Here is a 15,317-nt window from a genome sequence, read left to right on the forward strand (position 1 = left end):
ACAGAGCTGAAAATAGATTCCAATGGATTTAGAGCAGAAAGTGGCTGTCCTCTTCATTGTAGGTGAACTAGGTACATGATTCACAGGAAGAGCGGAGCATTTCTTTGACAAGGCAACCACACAGCTCAGTTCTTCTAACTGATTCGGGGAATAGGCTATGTATACTTCTCTTGCCAACAATTTATTTATGGTTCTTTAATTTCAATTAGGTGTTCTCTGTTATGTCCCATATTCCTTGCTTCTAAGCATCAATGACAATGACCTCTCCCTTTTTTGGGTTCCATCAAGTGCTGGGAGCCGCACCAGCCTCGCTGGATGACATAGTCATAGTGAGGAAACGGCAGCGTCTGCACAGCTCCTGCCATGAGAAGCAAAAACTGGCATCTCCTTCTGTTACTACTGGTGCATGTTGGAAATGAGCCTGCTGGTATTGACCGGGCTTCACAATATTCCAAATCAGACTGATATTCTCCACGCAGATACCTCATAAGAAAAAGCATATTCCTGCCCCTACAAAGGAGATTCTGTCAGATAAAAGCACTGTAGATATTTGTCAAAAGGCTTTTCCAATGGGCCCTGTAGATCCAAGACATAGATAATAAGAGGGGTTAAGAACACAAGAGTTACAATTAAGTCTGGCCCAGAGACAAAGAGCCTAATTCAGAGATAAGGAACAGATAAGGGCAGAACATAAGTTACTACATATACCTTTGCTAACTGGTGATGTACAGCAGTCCCTTCCCCTACATTCTACAAATACTTTCCCTTACACTGGCATCTATTGTAAGAATGGATAAGAGGAGTTAAAACATAAACCCAAATACAAAGGCTGACACATTTAGGGTGCCCATGGTGTTTACACATTCAGCATCAAATAAAAAAGTCTGCACAAGCAATTTATTAACCAGCTCAAATACATTCTTCCTCTTGTGAGCCAGACAGAATGACTCCTAGTCTATCTATATACAACTTAACCTATGACTTTTTTTTTTTAAATGTTTTATTTATTTATTTCTAGGAGAGAGAGAGAGAGACAGCATGAGCAGGGGAGGGTCAGAGAGAGAGGGAGTCACAGACTCTGAAACAGGCTCCAGGCTCTGAGCTGGCAGTCAGCACAGAGCCCGACGCGGGGCTCGAACCCACGAACCGCGAGATCATGACCTAAGCGAAAGTCGGACGCTTAACCGACTAAGCCACCCAGGCGCCCCACAACATAACCTATGACTTAATCTTAGCATTATTGACTTAAACAAATGTGTATGTTATCCTGTTTTTCACTAAGAACACTCTGTTATTTTCTTAGTTGTAAGATTTACTCAGCGTTACTATAATTGGGGTAGGTCTGCAAGAATACTTCTGTAAAACCTGTTTCTATACACTTTCCAAAGCATCTTATCACAGAGAACTATCCATTGTAAAAATTCCATTTTCTAATGTCATGTTATCGTTTGACCTATAAATAAAAACACCAAAACCGACAGGATAGAGATGCCTGCCTGGTGATCAGAAAGAATCTCAGGGCTCTCTCACTCTCACGCCGACACCGTCCATCCTTCAGGGACCCCTGGACTGGCTGGAGCTGGACTCCAACAATCAAGATGTTGACACCATCTATACCACGGCAATGATGCAATCTAGAATCCTCACTTCATATCCCAACTGTCTCTCTGCTTTATCCTATTTTCCCCAGCCTCTGGATTAAAGTAAAATCAAATATTGTCCCAATTGTGAAGAACAAGGTAACTTTTTGAGTGAAATCTGAATTAACAACTCCTATAATCACAACTTATTTGCCAATCCAACATTATAAGCTGCCCATCCCAGAAGGAAAAAAATATTAAGACTTTTGTGGTGCTAGAATGAATTGAGCCTGCCTATGGACTCCAATAAAGCTAGATCCATCTTTTGTCCCATGCCTACCCCCTCATTCTAGTTATCAACCGACACCACGGAGGTAGTGTTTTTCCCCTATGCTTACTACTTCAGATGGATATGCATGCCACGGTCTTAAGACAGGCACTATATTTCACTTGACCTTTTAGCAATCCAATTCACCTTTAAATTACACTGGCCAACAGATGGTAATACTTTAGACAGGAAATCCAGGAGCTATTAAGGTCTTTGTACCCATTCCTGCAGTCTTTGGCCAATATGGTGATGCCATGTGCCACTTATAATTAGAACAGATACCACAGTATCCAAAGCAGCTTGTTGTTGTTTTTTTTAATGTTTTATTTATTTCTGAGAGAGAGAGAGTGTGTGTGAACAGGGGAGGGTCAGAGAGAGAGGGAGACACAGAATCAGAAGCAGGCTTCAGGCTCTGAGCTAGCTGTCAGCACAGAGCCTGATGCGGGGCTCGAACCCACGAACTGTGAGATCATGACCTGAGCCGAAGTCGGACGCTCAACCGACTGAGCCACCCAGGCGCCCCCAAAGCAGCTTGTTTATGCTGGTTAGGTGTAACCCTTTGCCGGTGCTACGCTGTCTCAGAAGACTGATCCATACTGAAACACAATGGAAAACTTGCTGGCCTTATGGACTGAAGCCAGTCTGACTGCTGTTAGTGCCTGCTTTACGCTTGGGTAATGGCAACATGTGGTCTCAAGGCCTTCACAACAGCATCGCAGCTACCCTACCCTGCTCTGACTAGACATGCACCTCGTGTGCTATTTGAACTGTCTATGCAAACACATCCACTTTAGAATTTCACAGGGTGGGGATGATCTGTCCTTTTGATGTATTTATATGCCCTATCAAATATTAACATATTTGGTTTATTTCTGAGTGCAGATTCTGGCTCCAAAATGGAATTTATTAATGGACAATCTTGGTCTTTCCATGGTCCAAATTCCTCAGGCAGACCCACTGCAACTGTTCCTTGAGACTGTAGAAATCATCATCTGGGAATTAGGTACCTGATACCATCCAGGATGCACATAACTTTGCCCATTAAGTGAACCTTCGAGGTCCCCAGTGAGTGAGTTTTTGGACTGGTGATTCATGACATCTGCCTTTTAATGTTTTAAGTCCTTGATGATACTGACTAGATCCATCAAAAAACAGAAAATGATACTGAGGATTGCTTTCTTTTTCCTTTTTTTGGTAACCTTCAAAAATAGAGATTTATGCTGTCCAGCACAGGAGAACCTTAGGCAAGAGGTTGGGAGTTTTTTGGCCTTATTTTTTTATTTAAATTTTGGTTAACATACAGTGCAATATTGGTTTCAGAATTCAGTGATTCATCACTTACATAAAACACCCAGTGTACATCACAAGGGTCCTCCTTCATACCCATCACCATCTAGCCCATCTCCCACTCACCTTTCTCCATCAACTCTGTTTGTTCTCTATTGTGGTTCTCTAAGGATCTCTTATGGTTTGCTTCCCTCTCTCCTCTTCTCCACCTTCCCATTTGTTTTCTTTTTATTTTTTAATATTTGTCTATTTTTGAAAGACAGAGACACAGAGCATGAACAGGGGAGGGGTAGAGAGCAAGGGAGATATAGAATCCGAAGCAGGCTCCAGGTTCTGAGCTGTCAGCACAGCACACCTGACGTGGGACTTGAACCTATGAACCATGAGGTCATGACCTGAACCGAGTTGGACGCTTTACTGACTGGGCCACACAGGCACCCCTCATCTGTTTTCTTTCTTAAATTGCACATGAGTGAAGTCATATGTTGTCTTTCTCCGACTTATTTCACTTAGCATAATACATTCTCTCTCCATGTCACTGCAAATGGCAAGACTTCATTCTTTCAATGACTGAGTAATATTCCGTTTTATACATATACCACATCTTCTTATCCATTCATCAGTCAGTGGACTCGGGCTCTCTCCATAGTTTGGCTATTGTTGATCATGCTGCTATCAACAATGGGGTGCATGTACCCCTTCAAATATATATTTTTGTATCCTTTGTATAAATACTTAATAGTGCAATTGCTGGATCATAGGGTAGTTCTATCTTTAACTTTCTGAGGAAACTCCACATTGTTCTCCAGAGTGTCTGCATCAGTTTGCATTTCTACCAACAGTGTAAGAGGGTTCCCCTTTCTCTGCAGCCTCACCAACACCTGTTGTTTCCTGAGTTGTTAATTTTAGCCACTCTGACAGGTGTGACGTGGTATCTCCTTGTGGTTTTGATTTGTATTTCCCTGACAATGAGTGATGTCGAGCATCTTTTCATGTGTCTGTTGACCATCTGGATGTCTTCTTTGGAAAACTGTCTATTCATGTCTTCTGCCCATTTCTTAACTGGGTTGTTTTTTGGGTGTTGAATTTGATAAGTTCTTTCTAGGTCTTGGATACTAAACCTTTATCCAATATGTAATTTGCAAATATATTCTCCTATTCCATAAGCTGCCTTTTGGTTTTGTTAACTGTTTACTTCTCTGTGCAGAAGCTTTTTATCTTAAGTCCCAATGCTTCATGTTTGCTTTTGTTTCCCTTGCCTTCAGTGACATGTCTACTTAAGTTGTTCCAGCTGAGGTCAAAGAGGTTGCTGCCTGTGTTCTCCTCTAGGATTTTGATAGTTTCCTTCCTCACACTTAGGTCTTTCATTCATTTTTAATTTATTTTTGTATATTGTGTAAGAAAGTGGTCCATTTTCATTCTTCTGCACATTTCCGTCCAGTTTTCCCAACACCACTTGCTGAAGAGACAGTCTTTATTCCTCTCTATATTCCTTCCTGCTTTGTCAAAGATTAGTTGGCCATACATGTGTGGGTCCATTTCTGGGTTCTCTATTTTGTTCCATTGATCTGAGTGTCTGTTTTTGTGCCAGTACCATACTGTCTTGATGATTACAGTTTTGTAATACAGCTTGAAGCCCAGAGTTGTGATGCCTCCAGCTTTGGTTTTCTTTTTTAACATTAGCTATTCAGAGTATTTTCTGGTTCTATACAAATTTTAGAATTTTTTGTTCTAGCTGTGAAGAATGCTGGCATTATTTTAATAGGGATATCATGTAGTAGTATTGACAGATTAACAATATTTATTCTTCCAATCCATGAGCATGGAATGTTTTTCCATTTCTTTGTGTCTTCTTCTATTCTTTCATAAGCTTTATTTTTCAGCATACAGATCTTTTAGGTCTCTGATTAAGTTGATTCCTAGGTATTTTATGGTTTTTAGTGCAGTTGTAAACGGGATTGATTCCTTGATTTCTCTTTCTGCTGCTTCATTATTAGTGTATAGAAATGCCACACATTTCTGTACAGTGAGTTTCTATCCTGAGATTTTGCTGAATTTGGGAGTACAGATCTTTTACGTCTTTAGTTAGGTTTATTCCTAGGTATAACTGTTTTTGGTGCAATTGCAAATGGGATCAATTCCTTGATTCCTTTTTCTGCTACTTTGTTATTGGTTTATTGAAATGCAACAGATTTCTGCAAGCGGATTTTATATCCTGCAACTCTGGTGAATTCAAGTATTAGTTCTAGCAATTTTTTTTGGCAGAGTCTAGTTCCTGATTAGGTAAGAGTGAAGCCTGAGAATCTGTAGTTCTAATAAGTTTCCAGGTGAGGCTAATTAATGCTGCTGGTTAAAAGACCACACTTTGAAAACCAGTGATCTAGATATGCTTTTCAAATTTTAATACGTTCACATACTACCTAAGAATGTTAAAATACAGAGGCTAAGGACACCTGGGTGGCTCAGTCAGTTGAGCATCCAACTTCAGCTCAGGTCATGATCTCACGGTTCATGAGTTTGATCACTACGTCGGGCTCCAGGCTGACAGCTCAGAGCCTGGAGCCTGCTTTGGATTCTGTCTCCCTCTCTCCATATCGCTCCCCCACTTGTACTGTCTCTGTCTCTCTAAAACAAATGAACTCAAAATACAGAGTCTAATTCAGTAGGTCTGGGATGGGGTTTGAGATCTGCATTTCTAATAAGATCCCAGGTGATGCTGAAGCTGGTCTGAGGCCCACATCTTTGAGTAGCAAGGAGCTAGAACTGCCAGTTATGTGCCATCTATCAAGCAAACTAGAAGCTGCTGGAAAAATCCTGAAGAAGGCCAGGTTTTGTATACTAATAAAGAAGTGTCTCGTTTTTACTTTTTCCTGCTTACTCCTGCTCCCCTGAATTACCTGGACATACACAGTCTCCTAGAAAGTCTTGTGATTACACTGTAACTATTGTAAAATAGCTAATATCTCCACTAAGGTAAAGCACTCCTCACCTTACCTGGTATAGCTGATCACTTCCTTCTCCCTAAAATACTCTTCATTTGATTCTCATGACCACACACTCCCATGGTTTTCCTCCTGCCTCTCTGGTCACATATTTTATTAGTTCTTTTTTTTTTTTTTTTAAATGTTTTATTTATTTCTAGGAGAGAGAGAGAGAGAGAGAGAGAGAGACAGCGTGAGCAGGGGAGGGTCAGAGAGAGAGGGAGTCACAGACTGAAACAGGCTCCAGGCTCTGAGCTGGCAGTCAGCACAGAGCCCGACGCGGGGCTCAAACCCACGAACCGCGAGATCATGACCTAAGCGAAAGTCAGACGCTTAACCGACTAAGCCACCCAGGCGCCCCTTATTAGTTCTTTTTCAAGTTATACATTTAAATGTTGGAGTGCCACAGGAATCAATTTTTTAGATCCTTTCTCCATCTACACTTACTCCCTCAGTGATCTCATCCAAGTTCATGGCTTTATTAAATATTATCTATATACCGAGAACACCTAAATTTATACCAGCCCAGACTGCTTCCTTGAATTATAGACACATATGTTCAACGGCCCAATTTACAACCCCACTTGACTGTCCATTAATATCTCATATGGAACGCTTCTATAGCAGAGCTCATGATCTTTCTCTTCTCTCAAAACAGATTTGCCCTTCCCACAGTCTTTCCCAAATCAGTAATTAGCAGTTCCTTTCTTTCAGTTGCTTTGGCCAAAAACGTGATTACCATTGACCTTTCTTTTCTGTCACAGATTGTATCTGATTCAATAGCAAATCATCTTGCCTCTATCTTTAACATATATCTGACCCTTTCCCAGTGATACCTGCACTGGTATCACTCTGTTCCAAGCCACCCATATCTTTTGTCTAGATTACTGCAACAGTCTCCTAAGTGGTCTCTCTTCCCTCCTGCCCCTCTCAGTCTGTTCTCAACATGGGAGCTAGAGTGATTTTGTTAAACCATTAAGTCAAATTATGTCATTAATTTGATTAAAGTGTTCCAAAAACTTACAATCTCAAATGGGAAGGCTAAAACAAAGTCCTCTCAGCCCAGAAAGTCCTGTGCAATCTACCCGACCACCATCACTTCATCAGACTCATTTCTTTTTTTTCTTTAATGTTAATTTATTTTGGGGTGGGGGTAGGGAGGGGCAGAGAGAGAGAGAGGAAGGCAGAGAGAGAGGGGGGTGCAGAGGATCTAAGCAGGCTCTGTGCTTATAGCAGCAAGCCCGATGCTGGGCCGGAACTCATGAACCGTGAGATCATGACCGGAGCTGAAGTCAGAAGCTCAACTGATAGAGCCACCCAGGTGCCCTCATCAGACCTCGTTTCTTAATACTACCACCTGAATTCATTGCACTCCAGCCACACTTTCTCTCTCTCAAAATAAACAAACTTAAAAAAAAAAAAAAGATATTCACATAACAACACATTTCCTTACCTTCCAGTTTCTACTCAAGTGTTACCTTTATATTTTACAGTGAGGCCTCCCTGGCTACCCTATCTAAACTCTTCCCAATAGCCTCTATTGACTTCTTTTGTTTTTAGCCCTTATACACACTACGATATACAATTGGCCCTTTATCACGGATCCACTCATATATAGACATATTTTTTCAATCAATATATTACAGTACTGTAAATGTATTTTCTCTTTCTCAGGATTTTCTTAATAACCTTTTTTCTTAGCTGAGTTTATTGCAGGAATACAGGATGGAGTACCTACATACAGAATATGTATTAATCAACTGTTTATGTCATTGGTAAGACTTCTCGTCAACAGTAGGCTATTATTAGTTAACTTCTGTGGGAGTCAAATTATATGCAGATTATCAACTGCATGAGGGAGTCGGTGCCCCTAACCCTGCATTGTTCAAGGGTCTACTGTATATACACACGATATAACATATATATTATATTATACTGCATATGTACAAATTATATACTTCTTGTTTATCCTCTCTCCTTCTGGTAGATATAAATTCCATGAGGATGGAAAATGTCATGTTTGGTTACTAGCTGTATCTCTAGAGCTAAGATTATAGTCTCTAGTAAGGGGGCGTCTAGGTGGCTCAGTTGGTTCAACGTTCGGCTTTTGCTCAGATCATGATCTCATCGTTTGTGGGTTCAAGCCCCATGTCAAGCCTGCTTCAGATTCTGTGTATGTATGTGTGCATCTCTTTCTGCCCCTCCCCTGCTCATGCTCTCTCTCTCAAAAATAATAAGTGAACATTAAAAACAAAAAATAGTACCTGGCAAATAACAGGTACTAAATAAATATCTGCTGGAAGAATGAGTAAACCAAGAAATACCTATTTCTACACTAAGATGTGTCCCAAACGCCATTGAAGGAAGGGTCTTAAGAGGTGAGAGTGATCAACTGTGGCAAATGATGATGATAAATCAAAAAAGATAAGAACAGAGAACCGGCCACTGAATGTGGCAATGTGGACATCATTGACACAACCTTGACCAGAGCTGTTATGGTGAAACAGAAGAGCCAGGACTTAATGGGAGAAAAAGAACTGAAGATAGCAAGTACAAATACTCTTTCAAATATTCACTCTTACCGTGAGACCCCTACATATGAGGTTATCTCTTTCCAGAATGCTATACCTTCACTCATTTCTTCTGATGACATTTCCTCCTGTTTTCCTTAAAGACCCAGTTTTGGTATTATATTCACTAGGAAATAACACTGTGAACTGCTATGTCCCCATGTGCATACCAGATTATAGGTATACCAGTGCTCTATCTAGTATACACAGTATCGTAAGTAATTCTTGACTGCGTCTTTACACTCTAAATATCTTAAGACAAGACCTTTACACAAAATTAATGCTCAATAAATACAGGTACCCCCACTTTTTGAAAGTTCATATTACACCAGCTCTCTTTTACAAACGAACTACATTAGTACCTGTTTTTGCTAACTGAAGAAATCTGAAAAGGAATTTAGCTTTTACAAAAAAGGGCAAAAAGCAAAACAGTGTTCAGTGTTAGTTTTACTGCAAGCGGTTACAGAGCATGTACCCCAACCAGGGAGAGGGGCCCCACCAAGCTCCTTGCTTGTACCTACATTCAGCATCCTAGCATCAAGCTGTCATAGCTTTAAACGGTGTCTGTGAGGGTCGCCTGGGTGGCTTAGTCGGTTAAGCGTCCGACTTTCGCTTAGGTCATGAACTCGCGGTTCGTGGGTTTGAGCCCCGCGTCGGGCTCTGTGCCGACTGCCAGCTCGGAGCCTGGAGCCTGTTTCGAAGTCTGTGACTCCCTCTCTCTCTGACCCTCCCCTGCTCATGCTGTCTCTCTCTCTCTGTCCTAGAAATAAATAAAAGATTAAAAAAAAAATTTAAACGGTGTCTGTGAGCATTTGTGCTTTATATCTCAATTTATCCATTAGCAAGATGTGTCCTAAGGTATCAGAAAAGCAAAGAGAAGTTATTTTTGAGGTCTAGGAATGCACAAAATTTTTTCCATATAAATTACTGGTAACTGCTTCTTCACTTTATACCACTCTGGCTTATAAAAGGTTTCACAGGAACATGCTACTTTCAGATAGCAGAGGAAACCTATATTTCTTTGAGGTGTGAACAGGCCTTGAACAATAAGTTCTTAATAGTTCTAAAAATTTATTATTTCAGGTTTTCCTTAATTTATATCTAAAATATATTTTGTTAGTTCCCTGTATATTCAATGTCAATTCAAAGACATTATAAAATAGTAGTAGCTATTATAATGCAAACCTGAAAATCTGACTTCTCCCTTAAGTAAACAATAAAGATAATTTAATTTACATTTATGACAACTTGAACTATTATTCCAGATAATTTTTATTTTTTTAATGTTTATTTTTGAGAGAGAGAGAGAGAGAGACACCGTGAGCAGGGGAGAGAGACGGAGACATAGAAATCAAAAGTGAGCTCCAGGCTCCGTGCAGAGCCCAATGCAGGGCTCGAATTCATGGTACTGTGAGATCATGCCCTGAAGCCAAAGTCAGATGTTCAACCAACTGAGCCACCCAGGCGCCCCCAGATAATTTTACCTTTATCTGAAAACATCTCTTAATTTTATCCCTTAAACTATGCAATATTTGTAAAATAAATAACCATAAATATTTTTATATTTAGAGACATAACATGAATCATTATACAGTCTGTGAAAGTTAAACTCACCAAATTCTAGTAACTTAAACACAGAGACATTTTATGTCCTGTAAATATTCTAGTGTATATTCTGTATATATTCTAATATTTTTGGAATTATTGCTTCTAGATATTACACAGTGCTTAAGAATGGTATGGTTTCAAACTAAGTTTGAAGTTGGGGGGGTTATACTAATTTTTCAAACTGCTTGTTTGTTAAGAATTCTAATCAGGCATGTTGTAGGATACAGATTGGCAGTTTGCTTCCCAAACAGAATTATCTGGGGCACTTTAAAAAGATTTTGGGCTCCAACTATAGAGGATTCTGACTTAGTGCAGCTAAGGAAAAGTCTAGAAAACTGGCAAAAAGCACTTCAAATGATTCTGATAATCAGCCAGGTTAGGGAAATACTGACCGTTTATCTGAAAACATAAGTAGACCACAGGTAGATTTGCAGTAATTCCTTCCTGACCTTAAAAAGTTGTATCTTAAACCCATGTAAGCATACAAAAAACCAATCCACCAAAAAATGATCAGACATTCTGAACTGCTTTTCCAACTACAATTTGACTTATATTCTTTTCTTTTTTTTTTTTTTTTAATGTTTATTTATTTTGAGACAGAGAGAGAGTGGGGGTAGAGGCAGAAAGAGGAGAGGAGGGAGGGAGAGAGGGAGGGGTGAGGCAGAGAGAAAGGGGGGAGGAGAGGGGTGGGGAGAGAGGGAAAGAGAGAGAGAACAGGAGAGAATTCCACGCAGGCTCTGTGCTGTCAGTGTACAGTCTGATGTGGGGCTCAATCTCACAAACCCTGAGACCATGACCTGAGCCTGAAGTCAAGAATTGGACGCTTAACCGACTTAACCACCCAGGCACCCTGAATAAATTCAATTTCCATACCATAAATACAGAGCTGTTAAAAACCACTTTTACTAGATTATGATGAGGCTTGATCACTTTTTTCTTTTTTTTTCTTCCTTTCTGGTTCTTTCTTTTTTTTCCCCCACTAAATCCATCAGAGTCACCTGCTCAGCCACCAATTGGCAGGGAAAGACTTAAGGCCAGGTTTCTCCTCACTCACCAGGTTCTTACTGGTCACAGTTTGTCAGTTTCCTTTCTTAAGACCACCACCTACCATAATTAAAAAAAAGAGCTACTACACCTTTCATTTTGTCTAAAGAAAAAAAAGTCATACATAGAAGCAATGAATAATTATCGTTCTAAGCTACAACCCTCATCAAAGTATTTCAGTTGTATATGTAATTTAGTCTCATCATCACCTTGGGAGATACTTTCACCACTTTTAGGGGAAAAAGAAACTTCAATTCTGTACCTAGAAAATACGCAAACAATGTGCACAGGCTGTTCAATGTGGAGGTTCACATGCATAAGAAAACCAGAGTCAAGTACCAAAATGCACCAAGCTAACTATAGTCCATCAGTGGTCTTCACTGGTGATAAGTGATTTGAAAACTGTCAATAATATTCACTTCAAGAACAAACATGACAAAAAAAGTGTTAGGAAGTAACTAGAAAAATAAATTTTAAACGTTACTTCATCCTTTGGGAAGACCACTGGGAAAAGTTTCAAAGTATAGACCAAGCTATAGATGTGCATCTTGTGCTAAAACTGGTAGTAGTCTAGAATATTTTATAATTATTTTATTTTCTCATTTAAACCTGTAATAAACACTTAACATCTGGAGGATTTCATCATCATTTTACCTTGAGACACAGGAGAAAAAGAAAAAAGTGACCTTAAAATTCCTGTATTTTTTTTCCTAAAATATTTTATTTTTAGGTAATCTCTACACCAGCATGGGGCTCAAACTCACAAACCTGCAATCAAAAGTCGCATGTTCTCCTGAATGAGCCAGCCATGTGCCCCTCCTGTATTATTTGACAGTGAAATGAATTTCTACATAAATCTGTAGCACTGAAATAAGCATAACTAAAGGATAAATTACTAGAGAAGTATATATAGAGATATGGCAAAAAGAAGACAACCTCAAGCAACGCAGATAAAATAAGACAAGTCGCATGGCACCACCACTGGCCATACTTGTAGTAAGATGCGAAGAGAACTGGTAAGCACGTGCCAGACTGGTCATTAATCAGTCTTTACAATTGCTATAGCATCTACATTTTCAAAACCTAAGGACAACGATCTGGATCTGCTCATTCTAGAGTAACCTTAGCCCCAGGCTAAGTCCTATTTGACCAATAAATTCTACTTAAGTTTCAACCAAATATGGAAACAAAACAAGATAAAAAAACAGTACTGACTTTTTATTACTAAACCTAACATTGCAGGAACATTGTTTTCCACCATGTATCACATTTATGAGTCTTATATTTTCTGCTATGACATAATTGAAAAGTTATTGGAGTCGTTTCTATACTTCTATTTCAGACACTGAATTGAAAAAAAGTTGAAAGGTTTGAAAATTTGTTTGATCTACTTCACAAACAAGAATAATCTCTGTCCTTATTGTTAGAAATAAAATTTCCAGAGCCCTTTCACTGATTTTTAAGTTATCATCTTGGTACTGTATTAAATATATGCCACCAATTTCAAGATACTTACATGATTCAGATTTTAGCACCCCGCTGAATTTTTTGGGAAACCTTTTTGTTAGAAATTATTTTAAGGATGAATCATTTGCATAAAATCATAAGCATGCATCCATTTATGGCAAAAATTAGTCTGTCATTTTGAGATATATAGATAGATAAATATGTATTTATGGGCAACTATATATACCAAAAGAAGATGAAAGCATTACCTTCCTTATAGTTTACTGAAACACAACTATAAAAAACTCAAGCAGTGTGACATATGATAAAGCGTTAATTGCTGCTGGAAGAATAAACAAAACATAATTTACCCCCACCAAATAAACCACATGCAGCTTCAGAAGGCCTAGTACCATCCCGTTCTCAACTACCAAGGAGTAAAAACAATACAAGTGCAGCATGAGAAGATCTCAAAATCCTTCATACCCACCCCACCTACTGAATTCAACCCAACAGACTGAGTATCTGGGAGAGGGTTTCAGTCATGGCTGCTTCTGCTAAGTAAAGCTACTCTCCCCTGCACTGGGAGAGGCCTAACACAAGAAAAAACAAAGTGGAAACTATTGGGGAAAACAACAGAGAACTGGGGTAGATTCTACTCGTGGGGTGAATCAAAATCACAACCCACAAACAAAAAATACCACCTCATTCCCTATTCTATAATCCCAATTTCTGCTCTCCTTCTCTCTACTCCATCTTGCTCTACCTTTAGGCCCCCTTTTCCCTGGGTCTACAGAGACACAAACTAGCAGTCCAACTCTGTTATTTACAGAATTCAAGTACCAGAGCCCCTTGCCTACAAAACACCAAACCTAGATACTGGATTTGAAATGCCCAATTTAAATCCTGCGGAACTTGAAGAAGGGAGTATAACTGAGGAGCCAAGTCCAATCACAGAATCTCCGTTAAAACCAAACAGCAGCCCCAAAACACATTCTCAAAATGTTTTAAAAGGTATTCTCCTTCCGTCAAGGGCAAAAATGCTGTGCTTGAAGCATAACCGATGGCCTAGAAGAATTTCTGCAGCTTTCCACTTCCTCTGTCCCCAAAGTCCTGCTGAGACACGGATTAGAAATTACATTTCAAATATACCGCTCACTGAAAATGTAAACAGGCATCGATAGCAATTTTAAGGCCCAAAGAAGAATTAAAATGCAAAAAAAAAAGTGATTTAAATTAAAAAACACTGCATTTATTTAGGAGTACTTTAGCGGAAACAAGAGAATTGGAAATCAGTAGAATCATTTTCAGCTGCTTCTTCAGATGAATTTTTCCCCCCCCCCCTTCTCCCCCCTCCCCCAAAGTGCCTTCAGGTGTGGAGATTGTTAATTTCCAATGAATCACCTGAAGGCTGCCGGGCTTTCTCTTCTGATTACAGGCAGTGAAACCCGAACGAATTATTACGGCCACGAGGTGAGTGCCCTCCAGGATGCTCCAGGGCGCGCTTCCCAGGACCTCCCATCTTTTAGAGCCTACAGCTCGCCTTTACCAGTTTCCTATTAGGTAAAGGATTTCTCCCTGGCGCTTTAAGAACTCGTTTAATAAGAAATCTCTGAAGGGACTTAAAGGAATAAACCGCTACCAAAATAGCCTCTTTGCAGTTTTCATAAATTTGAAGGAGGGAGAAGGGCACAAAGCCATCAAACCGAACGCCCGGCTTCTCCCCGCCGACGCAAGGGAGAGACTCTAGAACACCGAGACGGGGAAGAGGAAAGGCGTTCGCCGGGTGTCCCCAGGGTGGATCCGGGACAAGACACTGGCGGGGTTCCGTCCGGGGCGACGCTCCCTGCAGCGGCGGGGCACCGCACCCAGAATGACGCGCAAGTGCAAACTCCGGGAGCGGTTCGCACGGGCGACGGCCGCCCCCGTCCCCCGTACCTGATGATGTCGTCGCTGTGGCCCCGGTAGAACTTCTGCCGGTGCTCCCGCGGACTGTACACCACGCCGACGCCGGCCACGAAGTACACGATCTCCTTGGCCGCCGTGTAGTAGAGGTTGTTGCGGCACTGGTGGCCCCGGTAGCCGTACACCCACTCGAGCCGCAGGTGGCAGTTCGGGGCGCTCCGGGCCGCCATGTCGGGGCGCCCACCCCGCCGCTCCGGCTCGGGCCCGCGGCAGCAGCGGGCGGCCGCGGCCCGGCCAAGAAAGCCCTCCTGCTGGCGGCCGGGACCTCCCGCCTGCCGCGTCCTCTAAGCCGCGCCAGGCAGGTGCATGTCGCTCCTTCTGGCCGCCGCCGCCGCCGCCTCAGCCCACGGGCGGGAGGAGAACCCTCGCCTCGCGGAACATGCTGAGGGCCGCGGGCGCTGCCGGCCGTCAAGCGCGGTGCCTCGCGCTCTTCTCCCGCCCGAGCTCGGCTGGTCTCCGCAGCCCGCGGCGCCCAGGCAGTGAGCGGAGCCGAGCGAGGTTCCGCCCC

The 15,317-nt window shown here is 41.3% G+C and overlaps 1 protein-coding gene across 4 annotated transcripts in view; it reads right to left on the minus strand.

Annotated features, from left to right (window-relative positions):
* Positions 1 to 14,979, minus strand: part of EML5 (EMAP like 5) — a 169,541-nt gene extending 154,562 nt beyond the window's left edge. For all 4 annotated transcript variants that reach the window (XM_039232532.1, XM_039232530.1, XM_039232531.1 and 1 more), the window contains exon 1: positions 14,783 to 14,979. In XM_039232532.1, coding sequence (XP_039088463.1) covers positions 14,783 to 14,979 — 197 coding nt within the window. The remainder of the gene's footprint in view (positions 1 to 14,782) is intronic.
* Between the last annotated feature and the right edge of the window lie 338 nt (positions 14,980 to 15,317).

The sequence above is a fragment of the Hyaena hyaena genome, unplaced genomic scaffold, assembly GCF_003009895.1.
Source record: "Hyaena hyaena isolate Hyena2069 unplaced genomic scaffold, ASM300989v1 scaffold_67, whole genome shotgun sequence".
NCBI lineage: Eukaryota > Metazoa > Chordata > Mammalia > Carnivora > Hyaenidae > Hyaena > Hyaena hyaena.